Source organism: Phoenix dactylifera, chromosome 16 (assembly GCF_051530095.1).
Source record: "Phoenix dactylifera cultivar Ajwa chromosome 16, Ajwa_hap1_PhDact_Kaust_v1.1, whole genome shotgun sequence".
Taxonomy (NCBI): Eukaryota; Viridiplantae; Streptophyta; class Magnoliopsida; order Arecales; family Arecaceae; genus Phoenix; species Phoenix dactylifera.
The window spans coordinates 14,970,532-14,995,725 of NC_143205.1; the positions used below are offsets into that span (position 1 = coordinate 14,970,532).

The window sequence follows — 25,194 nt, forward strand, 5'->3', positions numbered from 1 at the left end:
AACAACTAATGTTCATAAAACAACCAATGTAACATTACTATTGAAATTCCAACAATCTTAGGCAAGCCAAAAATTAATTATCACAGGGATAAAGCACCAAATCTCGGATACACTCTTGAGGTCTGTGTTATCACATCTAGTGAAGAGCATTTATAGTTCAGCTTGGATTGAACATTTTTCTTACTTTATTTTGATTGGTTTGCCGTTCATCAACCTAGGTAGATAAATCATCATAAATTATCCTCTTATAATGATGCATTTTTGATTTATTACCCTGAAATTATTTTAAACCATATCATGCCCTAAACTATCCAAGAATGTGTACAAACTTGTTAAATCTGCTTAGACATTGGAAGATAATATTCCATGTCATAGTGAGATCCTTTATTTCCTATCTGATGAATTCCATGATGTTTATTGCACAACTGAAAAAGCTAAGGATAAACAAGAAGAAATTTTTTAGCAAGATGCAGGTTTTAAGAAGTACGTAACTTTGCCATTGAGGTGACTGAAGATAAATCTTTTGCTAATCAATATCAAGAAATTCAACTTATTGAATAAAAGCATAACATCTCAACATAGAAAATGAAAGTTGCTCCTGCGCACATAGGCTTGAAAGCTGTAGTTTTATGCCAATATGTTGCTATTTATGAGAGTTTCCATTATTGGACTATCAGGAAGTTAGGAATAGAGTTCCTCCAAGGTTTATGGGTGTGAATTCGCTCCCAGTTTGTTGAGTTTGACTTGCTGCATTGAACATGCATGGGAATTCACTTATGATCATTTTTCTTCATGTAACGCTTCAGCCTTGGGTTTGTAACTATTGTGGATTAGTGCTGGAAATGGACCTAGGCTAGCCCGAGGCCTATCAGACTGGGCTGGCTTGAGGTCAAGCCTTAGGCTAGGCCCAAGACTTTTTAGGTGAAGTTTGGGCCTAAAAGTAGGGCGTAAATAGAATATTAGGCTGGACTCGAGCCAATGCTTGGCCCGACTTGGGCCCAGCCCGAAGCTCGTGCCTAGAACCCAGCTAGAATTCACTATTAGGATATTCTACGAGGAGTCTTTCAGGTTAGCCGAGCATTTTGGGCCAATTCTGTCCAAAATTTCAGGTCAATCCGGCCAATTTAGGTAGGGCCTATTCTTTCAACCTAAACAGGCTTATTCAAGCAGAGCTTGGGCACAGGCTCAGGCCGGGATTTGGAAAGAAATTTTGGGCCTAAGTCCGGCCCAAAGCCCCCCAAAAATTTTTGAGGTGGGCTTGGGCAGGCAATAGGCATGTGGCCTAGCCCAGCCCAACTCGATTCCAGCCTTGGTGTAGATGGCGCAACCAATGGAATGGACATTGCTAATATTACCTTGTTTAAAGATGTTTTTAAATATTTAGTCTAGATTTCCCCTACAATGGTGAACATAAAAAGATAAATAGGATCACTCTGACATAGGTTGTGACCATGTTTTATATTCATATTTCTTAATCTATTTTCTATAGCATGTATAGTTCTCATGCGGCAAAAGTAGCTGCAAAAGCTACTTTTTTTTCTTTTTTTTTCCTGTTGAAATATGGCAAAAGAAGAATGAAAAATGAAAGGCAACATAAAGTTGTGGTGTTGCTTTGTCATCATGTTTCTTTTGGTTCTTAGCTGAAAAGAAGGTTGAAATGCATTGTTGTTGTTCAGGAGGAAGAAGTTCCATACTTCTTTCGTCACACACATATTAGTGGTATACATGCATTTAGTTGTTTGTCTATTTCATTTTATTTCACTGTCATTGATTAATTTCCCATATTACAACTATGTTACCAATGCTGCATCTTGCATTTATTTCTTTCTATAAAATATTAACATGGGCGGCAATATGGATTAAAAAAAAAAAAAGCGAAGAGGTACATTTTGTTGCATATGTGACAATGCATGCGCATGCATGCATATTAGGGAAACTTAAAAGGGAACAAGAGGTTTTTGTAACCTTGGATTAATTTTACAGTACTTTTGAAGGCCACCAAAGATGTGCCCCCTAACCCAAGAGGATGTGCCTTTGCAACTATAAATCATGAGAATGAGGGTAGCAGAACAGTATATCAGTTGCTTGCCCTTTGTTATGATGTTCCTCGTCACTGTATCTCTTCTTATAAGATGTGAAGGTCATATTGCATTGGTTCTATTGTCAGAAGTTGTCTGGGATATAAGTTTGATAGTGATATTTTTTTTTTTTAATTGAAGATCAAGAATTTAAGTGGCTGTGCTTGCATGCGTGCCAGTCACCGGTTAGCGTCCATACTGTGCTGTCTTGATGGCGCATGCGATACTGTGTTGTGCTGGTGGTGTTGGCTTGGCATGGACTGGCATGAGCTGACGGACTGGATTTATTTTATTTTTTTATTTGGTAAATTGTTGAATGCAGTGACAGATGGCAGAGCTTACCTAGAAGATAATTGGTGCTATTTGCTGCATCTAAGTCGTAGAGTATAAGACAGATTTAGATGATTATTGATTCTATTTTTCCCGTCTGCGGCCTTCTGAACTAGATTTCTGTAAACTGCTGCTTCAGCTTCAGTCTGCAGAGGGACAACATCAAAGGTTCTTTTTTTGCTCCTAATATTGATTACTGGTTAGTATTGCTGTGTGAGCAATTGAGAATCCGGGTAGAGTTGACGTTGACTGGCTATAATTATATATATTTGCAAGGCATCATTTCAGCTGAGCATTGGGAACCTCAGGCCTGATTGATTCTTCTCTGCCTTGCTTCCTAAATACTTGGTGGTATTTATACTGGTTGGGGTTTACATATTATTCCCTTCGAACTTTTTCTTTTTGTGGTGAGATTCGCATTTATTATTTAGAAAAAATGGAAGCACAAAGAAGGTAGAAACTGGCCTGATTAAAAGAATGGATTTCCTGGTCATCTTCAAGAGCCACTGAGCCTTCCGGTGCTTCTGCGAGTATATAATAAAGAAATCAGGAGATCAGTGGATCAAGAGAGTTTAAATCATTTAAAACAAACATTGGGCTCTGCATTGGATAAATCCAGATTTGTAATGATACATGAGATTATGTAGTGATTATAAAGAACTGGTTAGAATCTTTGATGAAAGAAAACTGGTCATTGGTGTGCATAGAGGGGATGTATCAGGCAAAGGCTGTTCAGATGCATTGAGCAAGGTTCAACCAAGACTAACTGGTGGACTGCTATGTTGAAGAGAAGTCGAGGGAGGAAGGGTTAAATAGCAAGAAAATGATAAACCATAAGAATGTTTTGCTTATTTCACGCATTTTCCTTTTTAAATCGTGTACAAATCTCTCAAGTCATGATTCACAGTGATCAATAAGCAGCACATATGGTTTCAAACCAACCTACAATACATTAGCCGCTGCTACTAGGAGCTGTTTGGTTGCCTACAATTCAATTATCTGCTGTAGAAAGAGACCTCATTTGGCAGTCCGTAATTGAAAGATGCAAATATGGTTATTGGATGCGAAAAAGATGTAGATATCCTGTAATTGAGCCATCCATGGAAGACAATACATTGTTCACATTTTCTATTATAATGTTTTATTTATCATATTATTTTTATTGAAACACAAAAAATAATGCTGTTAAATTATTATTGAATTAGTATAAAAAAATATTGTATAAAATAATTTGATATCGTAATAACCAGACAAATTATTTGTCTTATGCACTATAACAATGACTAGTTATTATATTTTATTTATTCTATCTAATTATAATTATTACTATATATTATATACTGATTATAATACCATAGTAATATTATGCTATCATAGTAGTAAGAATGCTATAATAAGATTATTATTATTATTATTATTATTCATAATACCACTATATCATTCTAATAATAATAATATTATTATAATAACATGAATAATAACAACAAATGTTTTTATATGTGATAATATAATTTAAAAATAATATAATACTTCTAAAAATTATTGCAATATGATAAATAATAATATCATCACTATTAATACAATGGCAGCATAATACTATAACATTAATTTAATAATATCATTAATATTTTAATTATAAAGATATAATAAAGGAGTAGGAAAATGGTTGGGCTACCCCTTATATAGCTGGAACTGGGAACAATTTTGGCTGCAGTTCCAGTTACAAGTTTCTGGAATTTTTTTTGTTTTAGTTGAACTTTAGCAGTTGCAACCAACCCACCAATCGCAGGCAAGCAGACAGCCCCTTAGATTGGTTAGCTTGTCCTTCCAATTATGTAAACGAAACATCATCAGATCTAGCACAAAACCATTGCCAGCAAAAGAAATAGGACAAGTGCTTTCATGAAGCCACAGATCAATCATTCTTGACATCATGGAAGTCCTATTTGAGAATAATTGTATTACAGGAATGCAGCATAGTGCAACTTGCTACCACACGAAAAGAAGATAATCTGGTTTTTTCCATATTACATAAGTCTTGACCAAACAAAGGAACAAAGACTTCGGCATAGAAAGAAAGGCCCATCGCCCATGAACATAAAACTATTTCATGTACTTCTGCAGAAATTTTCGATGGAAATCATTTCTGATGGTATCATTGATAAATCGTTTGGGAGCCTTCGTTTCACCACGAGCCTGATTCTTGAAGACAACATCATCATCCCATCTGTGACATTACAAATGATAAAACACAGTATCAGTAAAACATATAAAGCTGATCAGAATTCATCACAGCAAATTGATGGTAATATAGAGTACCTTCTTTTAACGTTGAAGGAAGTTGAATTATTAAGATTGATCAATGGGTTGCCGCGCATCAGCTCAGCCTCTTTGGCCTTAAGCTCTTCTTCTTGTTCTTGACGCTCCTGTTGCAAATAACCATATTTTTTTTTTTTTGAATTTAGATGCATAGAAATATAAATAAAATCACATAATTTCATGTACAAGATGACATGAACAAAATGTTCGCAGCACTAAAGAAGATAAGGATCATAAATCATTAGGTTGGAAAAGGGTGTGTTATTGGAAAACTCAATAAGCTCAAGGTGAGATTTGGAGACACAGGAAGAATATGTGCAAGAGTTTGCTTTATATGGTCCACCGTACCACCCGGGACCGACTATACCAGCAGCTAGCTACGGGTACATATGGATATTCGATACAACAACATACCAAACATATGATATAGCTACTGTCTCACCTCCAGCAGAGTACCATGTGTCAGCATGGAAAGTAGGCGTATTATGGTGTACCAGAAAGCTATTAATATGATGCCCCATACTGGTACAGAAAACCTTGTCCCGAAGTACCATTAAAGCTTGTTAAATCTATTCAAATGCTTTAAGTTCAAAATTGAACTTAAGAATTATGTTCACTTAGATATTATTGTATGTGTGTCATTGGAAAACATGGTCCATTTAGCAAGACTATATATGTTCTAGTTGTAAGAGAGAGTTCTGTCATAACTGTTTGAGCTTACCAAACCCAATCAGCTTTAACCAATCTATTGTGTCCTAAAATGTATTCCAATAAGTGCATATTCATCTTAATCATTTTATTTCTTTGTCCAAGATTAAGAATATCTACATAAACCGTACAAATCTTGTGCCTCACCAAGATGATAAGTGAAAATTATTCATGCAATACTGATCTTTTTATGGTTGTACAACTTCAATAAACCAGCCTGCTACTACTTCAATGACAGATGAGATGCTTTATATTTGTTCAAAATAAGAGGCGCAACTTCGGCTGTTCATACTATTCCTTGAGCACTTTGCCTTGGATGGTTATAAGCAAAAGTAGGGCAGTTTAATATCTTAGTTTTGTTCCATAGAAAGTGCGCTCATCAGTTGATAGTATCCAATAGTACTAGAATTACACATAAAACTCAGTCTGCCTGAGAAATAATGAGTAGCCAGGTTTTTGCCCCCATCTGTTAGCTTATGATAACCTAATAACCAACTTCATTGTTGGAATAAAGTTTCTGATGGCATCCTGCCTGCCTTTTTTTTTTTGTGTGTGGGGGGAGGGGGAAAAACAAATTATGTGCAATATTCAAGCATAGACAAGAGAGATAATGTAGTTACAAATGGTTACCAATACAGACCTTCCGAAGTTTCTCCTCAGCTCGCTCTTTTTTAATCCTTTCAAGCTCTGCCAATAGAGCCTCGGTGTCATCATCATCATCATCACTGACAATAGAAATCAATGCTCGGTTAAATAAGATCAAGAGAGGGAGTTTAAAAGAGAAGAGGAAGCACAAGTCACAACCATGCAGATCCTTCAGTCAACATCTATTTATTGGGAACCAAGATGATTAAAGGGTAAAATTACAATTAAGCACAGACAATTATATGCTCCCTAGAAGTATATCAATAACAAAAAGTTTCATTTTTTCATTTCTTCAAATGCGCATTTTAATCTTGTCAAATTTACTCTTCATGGATCATAACTATTTAAAAAGAAAAAAGGATGATAAAAAAGTCACAATTACAACCTAAAAAGACCGTCTTTTTTTCATCTCTCTTCCAATCTGCACTTAGACTTGTCAAGTTTCTTTTTCAAATGAACGGATGATACTGTAAAAAGAATGTTAAGCCCACCCAGGAGAGTTACTAACCATACAAATAATGGCCCCGGAGAACCTTTTAGTTTTGATTCTTTGTTGCATAGGAAGTATGAAATTTTAGTCTATCAAATTGAAGCAACAGCGCTATCATGTTTATTTTCTTTTGTTTTAATAATTATGTTGAAAAACTAGAGTCTGGATAGAATGCTGATTCTCTTTAAAAACACAATGCTAAACTTAGATTTAGCACAACAAAATCACAGTGACAGTTTTCTGGAATGCCAGTGATGATAGACAATGGCTACCTCGACTGCATGGGCAATGGGGAGAAAAAAAGTAACAGTAGGAAATGAATACACTAGTTAGCAAAAAATAAGATCAAGATTCGTCGTCTCAGTACCGGGCCCCTTACCGATACGATCCTATTACAGTATCGGTATGCCTGGAATGGGACCGGTTTGGCATACCAAGTGTCGATACGTTCTCTATACTACATACCGATTTGGTACTGATATGGTACAATATGGTTGGTATGCACCGGTACTGACCGGTACAAAGGTAAGATAGTTCACTGTATTTAAGTATATGATCGGTAAGTAAATAAGGTATATGCCAGCTATATGATGTCATTGTACCCTTTTTTTTCCACTTTCAAAAGCCAAAGAAAGCATATAATTCCACAACAATCATCTTTCTTCAAAGCAACAACACTGGTGGCAAATTTACGAAAACAAAGAAAGGATACTATATGTCGTATGACATTTATAGTCAACAACAAAGGAGTTACACTTGGGTCAGAAAGCACAAAATGTAAATCCAAACAAGGATTAGAAGTAGTCCTTAACTGATAAAACATGGCATTCATGAGGTGAATATTAATCAGTGTATGATATTTGATTGAGTTAACATACTCTGTTAGGTTAGTAGGTGATGTAGGTAGGTGTGGAGGTTGATACCAAAAAAAAAAAATCCAGTTCAGACATGAAATAAAATTTTGCACAGCAGATATTGTTAAATATTTGCATTGAAAATTCAAAATTTGAAACCAGGTGGGATTCTCAACTTGGATTCTCAACAAGTTGACGGGGGGAAAAAAATTAAACAAAAGTTGGTGAAGATATGGGAGAAAAAAATTCCAAACCCTACTTCTTCAAAACATCTAAATTTACGATGGAAAAGCCTGACATCCAAAGTTGGTGACGATATGGTATAAATATTTCTAAACCTTGCTTCCCTAAAAGATCCAAATTTATGATGAAAAAGCCTGATATAGTACTTAAAGAAAGGAACAAGAGCAAAATAGAAGCAAAAAGGCTCTCTTTCTTTTTTCTTTTTTTTTTTTTTGGGGGGGGGGGGGGGGGGGGGTGCAAATGAAAATAGTCATCTGACCAACAAAGATTTCCAAATTGGATGGCCGTCAAAAAATACTGCCTCAGTTATTTTCCCAGGGAAGCGAACTGCACCAATCCTTCTTCTCTACTCCTTTTCAAAAAAATGAAGTCCCAAAAGGCATATAGAAATACCTTTGCCCATCTCCCTTATACTGTGGTCCTACAAGCCAAAAATTGGTACAAACCAACTAAAAAGATCATAACTAATAACCATCTTGACCCTGCATAATCAGCTACATACCTAAGTTCGAGCATATTAACCCCTAATCCGTAATCTATGTCCATCCTCCCTCCCTTCATGACCACATGAACCACCTGCTAAATCACATCATTTGACTACACTATGCTAAAATCCTAATATCTAAGCCAACCCTCTATGGGTGAAAAACTTGGGTACCTACATAAATTGATATTTGCAAACCTCAATTAGTTATCGAACAAGATTTCACACATATATGGAGTTGGTTTCAGGATTAAGGCATAAACCATCAAAGTTTGAGTAAATTTTTTACCATTACTCATGTTAATGACAACCCTTTCGAGCCTTTAGTTTGCTGCTATGGTCATGTACTTAAAAATTGATTATTTAGAACTTCCAATAGGCAAGGAACTTATATGTAAGTACATATAGAAAAAGCCAATTCAATTAAAAGCTGAAGCCTTTAGTCTTACTTTAGATAAATTAGAAACTGACCTCTCATCATCACTTTCTACTTCCACATCAGAGTCATCAGCATCTATATTCCGTGGAACAATCCTGTCTTCAGCTTCCCTCTTTGACCCTGTAATGAGACATTAGATGAGAATAAATAACAATTGGGGTATCTCTTTCTTGAAAATAACAAGCAAATGAAGGTAGCATAAACGAATGTTATACTTCATTCTAAGTAATCCTATTTACCTTCCAAAAGAAGTTGACCTGTACTTGACCCTTTTCTTCGATCTCTGTCCTCTGCATATATAAGAAATGATTTTTTGGTAGTCTATAAAACACCTAAAGCAAAGGGGAAATGAAATCAAGCCAACACGCATCAAACGGTATAATATGAAAAGCTGCCCTTTTAAGAGAAGAAGCTAGAAGGAGTTAGGGGTTTTTTATGATGAAAAAGCAACAACGAAATTCAGTGTTTTAGCAAAAAAGAGAAAACAAAAGCCAGCAAAGAACCACCGAGCAAACAAAACTAATGTTGAAAGTTTTTAATAAAAGAAGACAAAAGTTGGGGTGTTCATAAAGCAAGAAAATGAAATCTTATGGACCACAAAAGTGCAGTATAGTAGAATCTAATGAGGAATCATGAAACTATGTGACTTCAAAAGCTTTAATTTTAAGCACCAAAAATATAGAAAGAGGAAAAAAGGCTCAAGAATTCTCGTGATACCAGCATAGGACTTATCCTTCGTGACAAAGTGTCTGCGCTCACGCTCTTCCAACTCGTCCCTGATATTCCTCTTATGCAATTCCTCCTGGGTATCCTGCCCCTCCTTCCTGCACCACAAAAGAGCTGCTAACTATGATGAACACCATTACATCGACATTCTTTTTTAGCAACAAATTTCAGCTCCTACAGAAAGGAGCATGAATGGGATTGGCTCCACTTTGAAATTCCAAACCACTGTTACGATGTCTATCCTTTCTTTCTTGGAGAGCACATATCAAGAAGCACAAAAAACACCACGAAATGGGATCAATCCAATTTTAACAGGTATAAGTATAATATGGCTTGGTCGAAATTTCAAAATGTTTAGAAGAGAACTTGGGGGTTTTCTTCTTCTAAAGAGAGAGACCTGAAGAATATAGAAGAAACCGATAATTATCCAAGACCTAGATTTAAGAAAAAAAACATTTTCCCATGCAATATAAAAAAACCAATTCCAGTGGGTAAAATTATGAACCAGGTAAAATCAAAGCTCTAATTTTGAACTAGAGTCTATAAAGCTGGGCGATTTTTTCCTATTTCTTTTAAAAAGAGCAGATTTCAACCTTGAAAAAAAGGGAGCAGCCGTGAATCCTAAAGCAAAAGCCCACAACTACGAACATCCAAATTATCCCCCTCTTTTCGTGCAATTGGATGAATACAGCCCTAAAACCCGTTCAAAGTATTAAATTGGCGCAAAATTGTAAACTACGTTAGTTTTTTTCCCTTCTCGGAAAAGGGCAAACCTGAAAAGCGCAAAAGGCACCCACAATTACCCACATCGTAAAATATCCACATTCCCCATGAAATAGAACGAGTCCAGCTTGGATAAACAAGGATAGTTCCCAGAATTTGAATCTAGGGTTAGGGGTTCTTTAAAAATCATAAAAGTCCATACATCTAGAGTTAGAGTTAGGGCAAACGATTCATTCCAAGAATAGACGGACCTGGGTTTGAGGGTGGTGTGGGAGGCAAGGTCCCTGGAGGAGTACTTCTGCGAGGGCCCGAAGATCCGGGTGCCGCCCTGCTCGTTGCCGCCCTTGGCCGGCGCCCATGTCGGCCGAGCCGCCGTCGTCATCGCGCGATCCCTCTCCTCCTCCTCGTTGACGCCTCTTCGTAGAGATTAGATCGAATCGCAGAACGAAAACTTCAGCGGTCGAAAACTTAAGAAATCTTGATCGAAAATAAAGAAGGAAGGGGACGCGGGACTGCGTACCGGGCGGTGAATTTATGTTGAGAATGTCGTACGGTGCACGTGATAGAAGGGTGGATATAATAATAGCAATCTAAAGTCGGTCTACAATTTCGTCCCGTTAAAGTCGGTAAAATCCGGCCCACTTCGAAAGCCCGGAACCTGTTCCTGTTTGGGCGACCCAACGGTCTAGTTATGTGCATTCCAGTTGATTTTTTTTTTTCGTTTGTTTTTTTTGGCATTCAAAGTTTCCAACTTCAAGTGTGTTTTACTTTTATTCTTTTCAAATATATACTGATATAGAAATTCCAAAATAACTTATCAGTTTACTGTTACAATAGACATAATTAATGAAGCTATTTTTACATATACACATAGCCTACAAAGTTCTGGGAAGAACGTATTAATTGAAAAATAACTATTTTTTTGTTACAATCACAATTTACAACTAGGTATAGAAATTTGAATTTTAGGATTAAAAAATACAATGCACACACTTGCTTGACACTGACATGATACTTGATGAACAGTTGCACCCTTATGTAACACTCATCTACCTCTCTAGTAGCACACCAACTTATGATAATTAATATATCTATTTATTTATATATTTATGTATGTATACTAATTAATTTATATCATAAATACAAATACTATGACCATATTATTAATAAAATTAACTGATAAATAAGATTTGTCATGAAGAGTCATTTTTTCGTGAGCTGGTGTGATGGAAAGGCGAGCAAGCACCGTCACCCAAATCAAAGAGCTCATCTTTAAAAACGTGTATGAGAAGTTGGGCCTGCAACCAGTTGCGGCCACCACACGTAGCCTTTGCAATCAGTCCAGCCCCGCAAAAAGGCATGCAAGTTATCAGCATGCACGTGAGGAAGTACAAAATCTTAGGTGTCCATTACTTCATTGTGGCTTCTTTTTCTTTCTCCAATACTTATAACGAGAGAGAGAGAGAGAGAGAGAGAGAGAGAGAGACGGAGAACACGGAGACAAAGGCGCAGCTCTTGGGGCTCCACATCGGCGTAAGCCTCCATGATATCGGCATGGTTGCTGCAACGCAGCCCACCGAGTTGGCGACGACCTCGCCGGCGAAGGGGTAGCAGGTCACTAGCTAGGGCCGGCGCGAGCAATGCCTTGAGAGCGCTGACCATGGCTGCGAAGGTGGCGAGATTCTGCGTGGCAGGAGGTTTCTCTGTAGCAGAAGAAGATATACACTGACGTCCGTTGCCGGCAACAGCAGGTCAAGACTGAAGATTGGACAGTGGCAGCCACTGCTCCTCCAGCGGCAGGTCGAGTAGGTTGCAGAGGAGGAGGATGGAGGAGGAAGAGGCGCTTATGCCACCGCGCGCCATGCTGAGTGCAACCAAACCGGCTGATCCGGTGGGGTTCATCCGATTTGGCATGAAAGGAGCCCAAGTATCTTTCTTGAGAGAAATTACTCGAAGTAGTCCGTCCTCTAAAAAAACTCTTCGTGTATTCAGGTTTTGGGAATGCCAGTTCACAACCGGATGATGGAAGGGCACCAATATTTATAAAACTCAATATCTTATATGAGGATCGTGGGCATGTATTTAGTCCCATATTAATCGATTATGTACTAATAGATCTTAAGTACTTATAAAAAAAATAAATAATATCTTCTGTCCAGCTTTTTTGGATGAGGTTCTGGGTTGTTACAAATTAATGGTATCAAAGCAAACCTATTTCATAGCCTATGTGGACCAAGAAATATTGCAGCATGGGCCCATTGAAGCTAATCATGGATCAATCGTAGAGCTTATAATTAGATTTGAATGAATTTAGATACTTAGCTGGACGAGAATGTCAGGCCTTAAATGGATACAGTATGTGAGAATCCATATAGATATATATTTAGTTCCACATCAGCTATATACTAAGTAGATCTTGGATACTTATATATGGCTAAAATATACACATAATATATTTTAGTTAGCTTTTTTAAATGAGATCCTAGGTTGTTACATCTTATTTACTCATTTAGGTCCATCTAGTTAGGACCAATGAGGACCCTCTATATAAATGGTATCTTCTTTTACATTGATTCTACAATACTCTGTAATCTGTAGGCTCTGTTTTTCTTTTAATAAAGTTTGGAGGGAGCGTCTGCTTCCTCTTCCTCTATTCCTCCAAGAAAAGAAAGATAGTGTTCATCCATTACACTCCAATACCTGAAGGATTACTTCAATCTTTGTTCCCTTTGAGGCCATGCATATCTAAGGAGAGGTTAATGATGCAACAGGTCAGATAGCTTCTCATGTTGCCAGTGATACGGGTTTTACTCGTGAGACTTCCATGGATGTAGACTGTTTAATATAGTCATTTAAAAAGTTAAAAAAAGGTGGGAGAGATGCCTTTTATTTTTCGATGTGATGACATGTGGTAAGCCAAAAGAGTTGTATCTTTCGTGCGAAAGAAGGATTCAGCTTCATTGCACAACAATGGCTTCGAGATCTATGCAGATAGATGAATCAAAAGGTTCAAAGTACTTTGAGACCTATACAAAGTGCGATTCGATGGGCGATGTTGCAAAGAAGATCAATCATTCTTTTTGCACGACAGATCCAACCTAAACCTAATCAGGTGATGCCCATAGTATTGGCACAAAAGATACAACCAAACTACAGATCCTTTACGATGTGAACACGACACCACAAAGTGCTTTACAGTCGTGAATGGTTGCTAGCAAGAGATGGTCGGCTATTAAACAACATAATCCACTAGCGCAAACCATGCCATACATGACGCACATTTTTTTATGGCTGTCAGTAGACATCTAGAGATGCGCAACACTCTGCGGTGCCACAGCGCGGAGGATCCTGGTTGGGCAGGTACTCCAGTTATACTCTCAGTTCATCTCATGAGGAGAGAACCGTATCTTTTAAGCTTAGCTCGATCTTTGAGAAGTAGGGGCGAAAAAAGTAATTATATTGGATGGATTTTCACATAATTTTGACTAATCTAAGTAGGTGGATGCTGACCATGTTAATTTACCGATCATAACGTAATCCCAACATTCTAGAAATCTTAATGTATGGAGGAGGAGTATACTCGTGGCTAGTTGACCAAGCATTAATATTCTCCCACACACTACAGAGGATTCTGGTTGGGCAGGTAATCTAGTTTATGTTCGCACTTTGTCTCATTAGGAGGGAACCTCATATTTCTAGCTTGGCTCGGTCTTTGAGTCGCTGGGGCAAAACAAATCATCATGTAATTTTGCCTAAACTAAATGGGTGGGCGCTGACGATGTTAATTTACCAATCATGACATAATACCAACATTCTAGAAACCATGATGTATAGCGTTAATATTCTTCATCCTATCAACAAGTGGACACCAAGAAAATAAACTAATGAAAAGTCTACAAATGTGAATGCATGTCCTGCCTTTTTCTCATGTTAGGTCACAATTTCCAACAAATTTTTTTAGCTTTGTGTTTGATAGTGGCTTACCTCTTCAGCTAAGTGCGTCATCTAACATCTCTACCGATCTGTGATTCCATCTCAGTATCATGCTTCCATTATGCCCTAACGTCCTCGCCAAGCACCATATAGGCTACAGATTGTGTTAGTTCTGATACCATTTGTAGCAACACAAAATTTCATCTAAAAATAACTAGCCGAAAAGTATTTTTTAAGTTCCTTAATTTTATATAAGTATCTAAAATTATTTTGGCAAATAACTGATATGAAATTAAATACATATCCACACAGATTCTTATAGTATAGTCGTACTGGCAAGACTTTTATTCAAATATGTTTGCCACTTCCTTAGCTATATGTTCTGACAAATCTGCGTGCATGTCTTATGCTTGCTACAACTATAATTTTTTGTTTTAGCAACATAAACTTCCTTGCCTGCGTTGCCACCTTGGCTTCACATTATTTTAGAGAAGATAACTTTTGTTTCTCACCATATTTTTGAATTCACTGATTAGTCTTCATAATAATAACTAGAATGTAATGGTTTGGTAAATTCTAACTTAAATTGCTTATGCTAAAAAGTCATTTCTCCCCATACAAGTATTACAAAGTGTTGTTTTTTTTAACTCAAACCAGCAGTTAATCCCACATATACACCAACAAAAAAATCATTTACAAATAAAACCAACATGATTCTTTTTAATTCATCCCCCTCAAATAGTTTCTATGATGCTGATGTAGCAATTCATCATGTTTCATGTTTGTGACATGCCATATGAAACTTTTTCATGCGACTAATTAGTATTCTGAAGCATTTTTTTAAAAAATTTATTTCTCTGACAAAATAAATTATTATTATAATATATATATTTTTTTGTAATTTTTTTGGTGAGCTTTTTGTAAGTTTCTTAGGTGGATAACGGAACGCGCTTTTGGGCAATGAAGGCAGGGCTGGTGGCGTTGTGGAGAGTCATCTTCCAAGCAAGCCGCCGTAGGGGCTGACCCTTAATTCCACGCGCCGCCGCCTCTCGTCCTTGTTCTTCCGATTCCACGTGGAGTCAAGTCCTACCCGAAGACCGGTCAACTCCCCAAACCGAGCGCGTGGGAGAGCGATGGAGACGAGGAGAGGAAAAAAATAAAACTAAAGCCTTTAAAGTAGTAGCCGCGGAAGAAAAGTAGTAGTAGTGGAAGAAGAGCTAAAAGAGCAACGAGAGCGGAAGAGAAAAGGAGAAGAGAAAAAGACGTCGATCGATCCATCCCCGACTCACATTTCACGGGCTTCCATCTCCCAAGCCCTCGCCTTTTTCTCCTCTCCCCTCCTTTCGCCCTTCCTTTCCCCCAAATCCAGCGCCTTCTCCGCCTCCCCATGCCCCCCTCCGCTTTCTTCCTCTTCTGAAACCCAAACGTCAGAGAGAGAGAGAGAAAGAGAGAGAGAGAGAGAGAGGCGAAGAGAGCTAGAGAAAGAGGTTGGTGGCGACGGGAAGATGGAGTCGGGGTCGGGCTCCGGGGAAGGCCACATCAAGGGCGTGCCCACGCACGGCGGCCGCTACGTGCAGTACAATGTGTACGGAAACCTCTTCGAGGTCTCCTCCAAGTACGTCCCCCCGATTCGCCCCGTCGGTCGCGGGGCGAACGGCATTGTTTGGTGAGACGGATCCATCTCTCCTCCAATCCTCCTCCAATTTATCGATTAATTTGTTTCTCTGCTTGCATCTCAAATACTTTTCTTTTTACTATGCTCGTTAAGTTTGAATTCTTGTACTGATTCCTTGCTCGATTATGAGTTTCCATCTGTTTCTTGTTGGGGAATTGATTCTTTCCTAAATAGATAGTCTTCTTTGCTTTTCTTGGATTTTTAGTCATTAATTGAAGTAAAAGGAAGAGGAAAAATCACTTTTTTATTGAGTTGGTTTTATCGGGTTGGCAAGTTCTTGGGGAGTGAGGAAATGGATGATTGAAAAGCTAGTGGTAGCAAGCACTCCAAGAATTTAGGAAAAAGAAAGTCTTAAGAAGGGTTTTTTGGATGTTTAACTCTTTACCAGTGTCCTCTGGTGTTTTTTCCGTCATGATCAATGGCTTTGGTTGCCACTGGTGACTTCAACGTCCCAAGGTTACTCAGGACAATAGTTATAGACAGCGCTACAGGTGTGACGTGAATGAGTTTGGGGATGCAATCAGAGAGTTTGGTTTGGTGGATCTCCTATTTGAAGGTAGGAGATTCATTATGTCAGCATCTGCAAGGCTCTCATTTCTTGCACACCTTGATACTTACTTGTCCCTTGAAATTAGAGTTCCAAGTTCCCAGGTGTCCTTTTGATTGCTGCCTGAACCTATCTCGGAGCCCACAGATTGTTTTTTTGAGAATTTTGGTTTCTTTTGATTGGTTTTGAGAGTTTTGGTTTAGTTGAGAGGTTTTGGCTTTATGTGGAGGGGTTCTTGTCGTTGGTTAGGGACTTCTGGAACTTAGGTCTCAGTTTTAGCGATAAGTTCAGGTGTCAGAAATTGCTGAAGGATTGGAATAGAGATAATGTTTGAAATTTTTATCAGTTGATAATGGAGATCCATTAAAAGAGACCAGGGTGCTTTAGAAGGCTGAGCGAGCCAGTCATGTAGATGAGAAACCATGTTTACGGCAAATGCCTGATGTTGGAGAAGCCCTTTCAAGAGAGTGATCTATAGTGCAGCAGTGCTTTGGTAAAATCAGAAACCACTTCAGCACCATTTGGGATATTGATCATAGGAGAAAATCAATCTTATTGGATAGAGATCTCTTCCAAGTCCTTCCTTTATTTCAGAGGCATTTTGGAGAGTAAGGTGGACCAGGCAGCATTAGTTGATTACTGGCAACCATTGCTATCACCCTATGCACAGGATAAGACCTTTCTTGAGGTGATAATGTCAACAGTTTTTGGTTTTAAAGGGACAAGAATACTTGGTTCAGATGGATCTTCTCCCAGTCCTTTTCTATAGGGGTCAGGTTTTATTGCATTTCAACTTCACACAAAATGGTTCTCATTTCTCATAAGGAAGATGCTGCTGGAATTTTGTTTCAGACTATAGGCCCATGACATTCCTTAATACCTTGGCTAACCTACTAGCCTGGGTGCTGCAGATTGTTGATTCCTCTCAGTCCACCTTCCTCAAGGGTAGACTAATTATAGACTGTCTAACGATGCATAGGGAGTTGCCCTCTCATATTCTCAGAGAAAGATCTTTAGTATTCTTCTTAAACAGCACCCAAGAAAGCTTATGACCTTTCTAAGCTAGAGGTTTCACCATGTGCCATTTGCTAGAGGGATTAGCCAAATTGGATAATTTGTTCTGGAGAGAAATCTCTTCTGAATGGGCATTCATTTGCGATGGCTCCACTGGCAGGGCTTTCCATTATTGAAGGGGCCTCAGGAAGGGAGACATTTTGTTATTGTTGTATGCATTCAAGTCATAGATATATGTGCCAATAGCCTTGTGAAGTTTGAAAACAGCAGGCTTCATTTCTGGGATGGGTAGTATGGTAGCCTCTAAGCATTTCTTGTTTATATTGCTCTTTCCTTCTTTTTCATTTGAGTCTTTCTTTCCTGTTTAATGTCTTTTATAGGATATCAAGCTGTTTAAACAACTCCTATTTGCTAGTAATTCATTTCTTAAGAACTGTTTTCCTCCATATCCACCCAAGGCGAAGAGTTTATCTTTAGCAGCTTGATTCTTAAAACTAATGGTCAATACTCTCTGAAGACTGAATCACTTTTTTTCTCCTTGTTCTCAGTGCTGCTGTGAATTCACAGACACGAGAAGAGGTTGCTATTAAGAAGATTGGTAATGCATTTGATAACCGGATCGATGCCAAACGAACTTTAAGAGAAATAAAGCTTCTCCGTCACATGGATCATGAAAATGTGAGTTCAACTTACTAGTTGTCATTTTTAACATCTTTTAGCATCCCACCGATCCTTTTCAATCATGTTATTTATTTGATTATTAGCAGTTCTATTGGTGGTAAACTTTTCCTCAACATCATTTTCAATTATTCTCTTCAGTACTAGTATCACAGGATTTCTGAGGTAAGCATTCATCAACTAAGACAAGATTAGCAAAGTTGCCTAACCCCATGAAAGTTTTTGATAAAAGTGTTTGGCATTGAAACAGTTGATATCTCCACTTCAAAGGAAACTATTTTGTTATGTGTATAATTGTAGAATAACAATATGGAAAAATTACCCTGCTATCATTTTTTAATTAACTGCTTATCCAGTGCTAAAGCATCTAGTGAAAATTTGATGGAAGTCACTTTTATACTTGTTGCTCATGCTGGGGCAGGAGTCCTGTAATGGTTCTCTCTCTGTGATAGTGTCATGTTTTCTGCTAATAGTGGTTAATACCTCTATGTCATGCTGATCGTTTTGGACATGATCATACTTCTCTCTAGTAGCCATTCTTTAGGGGCCTTCACTGCACTGCATGTTTCTTTGTTCAAGTATCTGTTAACTTCATTCTAGGCGCTGTTACAAGGGAAGATTTCTGTAAAATTAAAGTACTGTAAGGTGATCATTGCTAAAGCACTCAAAACTACATAGTTTTTGTTAGTCCAGGTACAATCCATTTGGCAAGGTTCTATTAGAAGTGATCTTTTAAAGAATTTCTAGCTATCCAGAATTTATGGTTTCACTGAAGATATTTCATCATTTTCTTCTGCTATATTAATTTTCTGAGGTATGCACCACTGTAGTTTGGAATATTTCTAGATATATTTGTACATGCAGTGCAGTAAAATGAGTTTGCTCTGGCTTGACATTCATTTCACTGATCTAATGGTCTTTTAACACTGACTGTTTGCAATGTATTTTTGGAAGTGGAGTTTATTTTTGCTTACAATTTCTTTTATATTGTTACACTGATCTATTATTATCCTTGTCTTATTGTTGGAATTATTAGTCTATGTGCGGGCCTCCTTTTGTAGAATCCATACATCTCTGACAACTCGATTAATTCTTGGTCACAGGTTATTGCAATAAAGGATATCATACGCCCTCCAAAAAGGGAAAACTTCAATGATGTCTTCATCGTTTATGAATTAATGGATACTGATCTTCATCAGATAATTCGCTCCAATCAGCCATTGACTGATGACCATTGCCAGGTTTGGTGTTTGTGATCTCTCTGGTATTTATTCTAGCAGACTTAGGTAGTTCCATAAATGCATAGTTGGACTTGTTTCTTATTTTATTTGTTTCTTTATGTTCATATATCAGATTTGTGTACTTTTAGGTTACTGGAAGCCTCTTGTCTATAGCTTTCACCTGTCCATATTGGTCATTATCCATCACATACACTACAATATGCTTCTGCACTGGTCCATGCAATTGACTTGACTCAATTTAAGGTCACCAACAATTCTAGGCTCACTCACATTAGTTGGTTCAGAACTATCCAATTATTGTCAAGAAATCCTTCTGTCCCAATTTTCAGCTCACTCAAGTTCTGTCAATTCAATATGAAGTGGAGAATATAGAATCTGAAAGGGAGAATATCAAATCAAAGAGGCAAGTTCCTCTTTCTCCCACGTAATCATACAATTATGGTTATATATAACTTTCACCAGGAATCATCATTTTGTTGAGCACGCAAGTTAAACTTGAGGAATTATTGCTCTAGGGTATCCTTAACAAATCCATGCCAGACCATATAGGGAGGAGATATAGTTTCTCCAAACTTTTTCCCAAAATACTTGAGATTTTCATAAATAATCCATGATAAAGCCATCCAAATGTTTTTGAACATTGATGCTTTTCTTGGATTTTTGGACATTCCACGTAATCTAGAGTCCAAACTCCAAACTTATTTTTCTGTTGGTGCTGTCGCTACTCCTTGTTTCAAAAAAAAAGAAAAAATCCTTGGTACAAATCAGAAATTATATCTTTCTGATAAAATTTTGAGTAAATTTGCATGTTTGTTTTTTTTAATTAGACATGATTGTTTTAAATTATGAATTAACAGCAATTTTTTAAATAGTTCTTACAATTAAACATTTATAGTTTTAGTAAGTGATGTCGATACTTTATTATATATCATCTAGATTATGTTATTCTAGTATTAAATTTAACTAGTCTGTTGGCTTCTTTTTCATTTTTTCATATATCATTTCTTTGTATAAAATTGGCAACATAAATTTGATATGGAGGCATTCCAATTGATTGAGAATGCATGCAAGACAAAGTTAAAATGCAAATATTGCTTGCATTATTTCAAAGGAGGCAATATGTGCAAAAAACTGCACTTGGCTCGAGTTGGTTGGGTTTAGGTGTCGGTGCCCTTCAAGTGTCCAAGATGTATGCCTGGGTTACAAGATATCTTATAAAGGACAAGCATTAGGATAGTTCTTTAGCATGTTTGGAACTGTACATCTTGCTCTTTTGAAGAAGGCTCCAACTAGAGACCCTCAAGAAGTTCTTGAATACTCTTGTTTTCGGATTTCTTTTTCTGAATAAATAAAGACTGTGTAGATAGTTCCTCCATGCTTTGATTTTTTTCATCTAATATCTGAATAAAAGATTCACCTAAATCATTTGCCTTTTTCACGTGATGCAAAATTATTCTCGACAGTCCTTGTTACAAATCTGAATCTTTTTTTTAACTACAGTGGAAATAGCTTGTAGTATGATTCGTAAGTTTGATTCTATTTTAGGAACATATATTGTTACTATTCTATTTTCCTTTTCCCTTAGGATCTGATTAAATCAGCCAAGGTAATGAAATTTATTCAGATATTTTTTATACGTTGGCGGGATCTAATTCAATTCTTATTTCTTTTCACTGATGATAGTTTCCTTGATTGCATCAATCTAATAGATTTTCTTTTACTTCCATTACTATTATGTGTGTTTCTCTCCAAACTCTGTTAGCGTTATTATTGTTTAACTTTATGAGTAGCATCTCCATTATTCTATAAGCTCATCCTCTTTTCAGATTCTTTGCCATCCTCACTTTTGATGATTATGTGGCAAGCTTGATCCTCATTTTTTTTTTCCCTTGCTCCATTTGCTAGTCCACATAATTTTTACTGTCTCAAAATCTTCACAGTTTCCTGTTTTCGTCAGGGTCTTTCTTTTGACTGCTGTTTTCCCAGTCCAGGCACCTTGCTTTGTTACATTTATCCATGTGCTTCCATGCTCAACTTCATTATTGAAAGTTTTTTTCATAGACAAACTAGAAGCAATCTTCTTTTCCTGGAAGTTATGTTGAATCTAAACTGCATGTGAGTTGTATTTGGAATTTATAGAATGAATAAATTTTCCTTCTTTTTTTCTTTTTTAAGTGGCTTTGTCATGTTTTATTGCTATTTCTTTTTGCCCCTTCTCATCTCTACCATTCATGATTTCTTATTAGAGCTTTTGTTAAATTACAAGTTATTGCCTTTATTAAATTTAATCAAGAATGAGCACACTCGTTTGTTCTATCCTTGCGCTATATTTTTAACATCTTTAACCTTAATTGATCAAATTTAGATATTTAGTATGTGGTAACCATACCTAGTCTAGAGGTTAAAAGTTAATTCTTTATCGCGGTTGTGGAGTATTCCATGAAGCTAGCTGAATTTGCTAACACACTAGGGACTGCAAGGCTCTTCCATTGTATTTATTTTTATATCCACTGGATAGTTGATATTATCTAGTATCTATTTTTTGGTTATGGTGGTGTTAGACTTGATGTTGCTATTTCATATGCTACTCATGGAAGCTTTTGTAAAATTTTTGGCTGGTGATTTATGTGACTCAATGTAGTGTGCCTACTGCATGATAATACTTTCTGGAATATAAGCATCAGTTATCTTTTACTACCTTCTAATCTAATCATGCATGATGTTTCGATCTGCTTGGCAGTATTTCCTTTATCAATTACTTCGTGGGCTGAAATACGTGCATTCAGCACATGTCTTACACCGAGACCTTAAGCCTAGCAATTTGCTCCTAAATGCAAATTGTGACCTTAAGATAGGAGATTTTGGACTGGCAAGGACAACTTCTGAAACAGACTTCATGACTGAGTATGTTGTCACCCGATGGTACCGGGCACCAGAGTTGCTTCTTAATTGTTCAGAGTACACTGCTGCTATTGATATTTGGTCGGTAGGATGCATACTTGGTGAAATTGTGACTCGAGAGCCACTATTTCCTGGAAAGGACTATGTTCATCAGTTAAGGCTGATAACTGAGGTACGACCTTGAGATTTTTCTGTGCATAAAACATTTTGTAAGGTTGTTTCCTGTAGATAATTTCCAGCTTAACAATAATGTCTTTTATCAATATGTTCAATCTTATGGCAACTTATGGTTTACATATTGTTGAAGAATGATGTTTTTCTTTGGCACTTCAGCAACTAGATGGTCTTCTTTCCCTCCCCCACCATATCTCTTGGGTTTAGTTCTTCATTTTTTTGTTCCATCTTTTTCTATTTGCAACTTTTTACTATGCCAATGAAGACAATTATATTAGATCAGGCAAGCCATGGCAGTGCATCATAAACTACAAGACACCTATCAAAGGTAGACCTGAGCCAGTATCTTGGAAATCCATCAATTTCTATTCAGAATCCATGAGTATAAAAGAGGTTGATATGTCTAGATTTTAGGTAAGTATTGGCAATTTCAAAGAGCATGTTGGCAATATATGACATGTTTACAGTTGACATAGTATTATTTCAAACATGGTCAATTTTGCAGTACATGATTGTCAGTCAGATTCACTGATTAATAACATATCCACTGCATCTGATTTTCCCCCCCTGTTCAATGTGGTTGCTTTAATGGACTAATTTCTTTATTATTCCATTTTTTTTTGTTTACATTGGTGCATTTAAAATTGTTGGCGAAGTAATATATCATGTCTGATATGGTATTTGCTACAACCATTTAACCTTACCAGCAGTTTGTTTTCTAGTCAAATTTTCTGATGGTGCATATTTTGAGATCATTAGTTTAGTTGCTTGTGCTGACTGATCTGACCTATCTTGAATTGAAATTTAAAAGAAAAGAAATGTATGCTCTTAGAGAAAGATTGAGGTCTGATTATCGAACTAACCACAGTGACATGCTGTATTTTCCCATCAGCTATGATGCAGTGGGCTGTAGGCATCTTTGTGAAAGTGCCAAAATTCCATCGTTCATGCTCTTGTTGTTAAACATTGTCACCTATCAAACGATATTCTATGGTTAAATTAGTTCTTTGACTTTTCTCTACGAGTAATATGAGATATGGTTTAAACTTCAGCAAACTCAGTTACCTGAATACCACTTCCCAACCAACACCCCCCCTCCCTGGCCAGAAGGCTTGAATTAAGCAACAAATTTCATTTCATTTCATTGCATTGGTTTTACCTCGCAGAATTCTTTTATAGAAGCTTTGTTCTAGCATTACTGTAGAATGTCCCCAGAGTTAAAATTAAATGACATTGTGTTTTATCATTCTGAAAAGCTAATAGGTTCACCGGATGACTCGAGCCTTGGGTTTCTTCGAAGTGATAATGCCCGAAGGTATGTGAGGCAGCTCCCTCAATACCCAAGGCAACCATTCAGGGCTAGGTTTCCAAACATGTCTAGTGGAGCTGTTGATTTACTGGAGAGAATGCTGGTGTTTGATCCAAGCAAGAGAATTACAGGTATATTAGTATTTGCAAAAGTTTTTGTTTTAATTCTAAACATCTAAAATTTTCAAACTATTGTCTGCCTGCAGTGGATGAGGCTCTCTGTCACCCTTATTTGGCATCTTTTCATGTTCTTAATGATGAACCTGTCTGCCCGGCTCCGTTCAGTTTTGATTTTGAGCACCCATCGTTTACTGAAGAAGATATTAAAGAACTCATCTGGAGGGAATCCTTGAAATTCAATCCAGATCCAATGCACTAGGAAATTTTCTTGTATGTGGTATATGTTGCTGAATGTAATTTAATAGTATTTGTTATTGTGCTCTTAGAATCAAAATTGCTGCCCCAATATATAACAAGATGGATGAGTGGCCTGAAGCCACTAGAAGCTAAGTCATCTACCCATTCTACTTCTAGCCCGTCATCCTAATGACTTTGAAGTTGAGCCAGAGCATGAGACAATAAAGGTGACTCGATATTTCCATGTTTTATGTAGGTCTTTGCTTTGGAATTTTTATTTGAGAAACAGATACTGTTTGTGTTAGAATTATGTGGAAATGTTATGTGCCATGTTTGTCAGCTACTGTTCAGAAAATGATATGAATCTGTACTCTCTTGGAAGATTTTATCCATTTACCTCAAGCTATTATGTGACAAATAAGTTTTCTGGACTATCTTTTGTTATATTGGTCATCTTTTCTCTAGAGCACACGTCATGTCAAAACACATGCCCAACTAGACTACGATGACTTTGCCAGATGTCCCTCTGGACGGTAGTGCTGTCGGTCGTGGCCAATCTGGCCATACGCAAAATAGACCACTTTTGCTGCTGCCGGATGCCATCATCAAAAAACACAAGTTCACGAAGCGCTCGTGGCAGCTTTTTCTCTTCTGACCAAAGAGTGTACCTGAGTGGTGAGCCGCATAGGTAGCCATTCAGTCGATCGCCTCGTTAGCTTCTTTAAATACATACTTAGTCTGAAAGGCCATTTCATCTCTCGTCATCATTTCAATATTTCGGATCATGAGGTGGTTCGTACTCTCGCCTTTTGGATCTTTCTGAATCCACCTGATTATCGTGGCTGAATCGTCCTTCAAGATAACCGAACTGGCCTGCAGCTTTCTATCTCTACGCTAATACTTTCATTATCGATTTGTGTCACAGACTGGCAGTTCAAAAGCTTAAGCCGTTAGAAAAAGGATTGATGAGGTTAATAAACTTATATGGCATCTTTTTTTTATTAGTTGATGTATACTTAAAAAAAAGCCTTATCGATGCTGATGGATGCTCGCACTTTGAGCATATCCTACTCATTTGTAAACCTGAATCCGGCCGTATCCTGAGGGGCTAGCAATAACTTGATCTAGATTTCAAGGTTCCACTCGGGCTACAGTTCCAGGACGATTAGATTCGGAGGTGGACGTTACTCCAGCATTTGCTGACAAGGCAGAACAGTGGAAACGTGATAGAAATAGACTACCGACACAGAAACCTAAATGGATCACAGTTATGTAGATCGGACTCCCACAGGTACAAAGTTACAAGGGTGAATGATATGGATCTCAA

The 25,194-nt window shown here is 37.3% G+C and overlaps 2 protein-coding genes across 2 annotated transcripts; one reads left to right on the forward strand and one right to left on the reverse strand.

Moving 5' to 3' along the window:
* Positions 1–4,294: 4,294 nt before the first annotated feature.
* Positions 4,295–10,542, reverse strand: EMB2769 (Cwf15 / Cwc15 cell cycle control family protein). Its single transcript, XM_008798691.5, has 7 exons — positions 10,291–10,542; positions 9,308–9,414; positions 8,830–8,880; positions 8,623–8,710; positions 6,076–6,160; positions 4,728–4,834; positions 4,295–4,635 (listed from the first exon to the last, which is right to left on the reverse strand). Exons 1-7 carry the CDS (start codon positions 10,419–10,421, stop codon positions 4,512–4,514), a joined length of 693 nt encoding a protein of 230 aa, XP_008796913.3. The 5' UTR covers positions 10,422–10,542; the 3' UTR covers positions 4,295–4,511.
* Positions 10,543–14,921: 4,379 nt separating this feature from the next.
* Positions 14,922–24,263, forward strand: LOC103712221 (mitogen-activated protein kinase 2). The gene is made up of 6 exons (XM_008798689.5): positions 14,922–15,638; positions 17,757–17,886; positions 18,990–19,127; positions 21,868–22,200; positions 23,459–23,642; positions 23,717–24,263. The coding sequence occupies exons 1-6, from the start codon at positions 15,478–15,480 to the stop codon at positions 23,887–23,889; spliced, it is 1,119 nt and encodes a 372-aa protein (XP_008796911.3). The 5' UTR covers positions 14,922–15,477; the 3' UTR covers positions 23,890–24,263.
* Positions 24,264–25,194: the final 931 nt, after the last annotated feature.

What these genes read in the sequence shown, in the direction of transcription:
- EMB2769 (XM_008798691.5), bottom strand. Translation starts at nt 10,421, where the DNA reads ATGACGACGGCGGCTCGGCCGACATGGGCGCCGGCCAAGGGCGGCAAC. An exon ending in GTAGAAAGTGATGATGAGAG is followed by an intron (nt 6,161 to 8,622) that starts GTCAGTTTCTAA and finishes TTCTATTGTCAG; the next exon opens with TGATGATGATGATGATGACA. An exon ending in TCCTTCAACGTTAAAAGAAG is followed by an intron (nt 4,636 to 4,727) that starts GTACTCTATATT and finishes GTAATGTCACAG; the next exon opens with ATGGGATGATGATGTTGTCT.
- LOC103712221 (XM_008798689.5), top strand. Translation starts at nt 15,478, where the DNA reads ATGGAGTCGGGGTCGGGCTCCGGGGAAGGCCACATCAAGGGCGTGCCC. An exon ending in GTCACATGGATCATGAAAAT is followed by an intron (nt 17,887 to 18,989) that starts GTGAGTTCAACT and finishes TCTTGGTCACAG; the next exon opens with GTTATTGCAATAAAGGATAT. An exon ending in TGACTGATGACCATTGCCAG is followed by an intron (nt 19,128 to 21,867) that starts GTTTGGTGTTTG and finishes TCTGCTTGGCAG; the next exon opens with TATTTCCTTTATCAATTACT.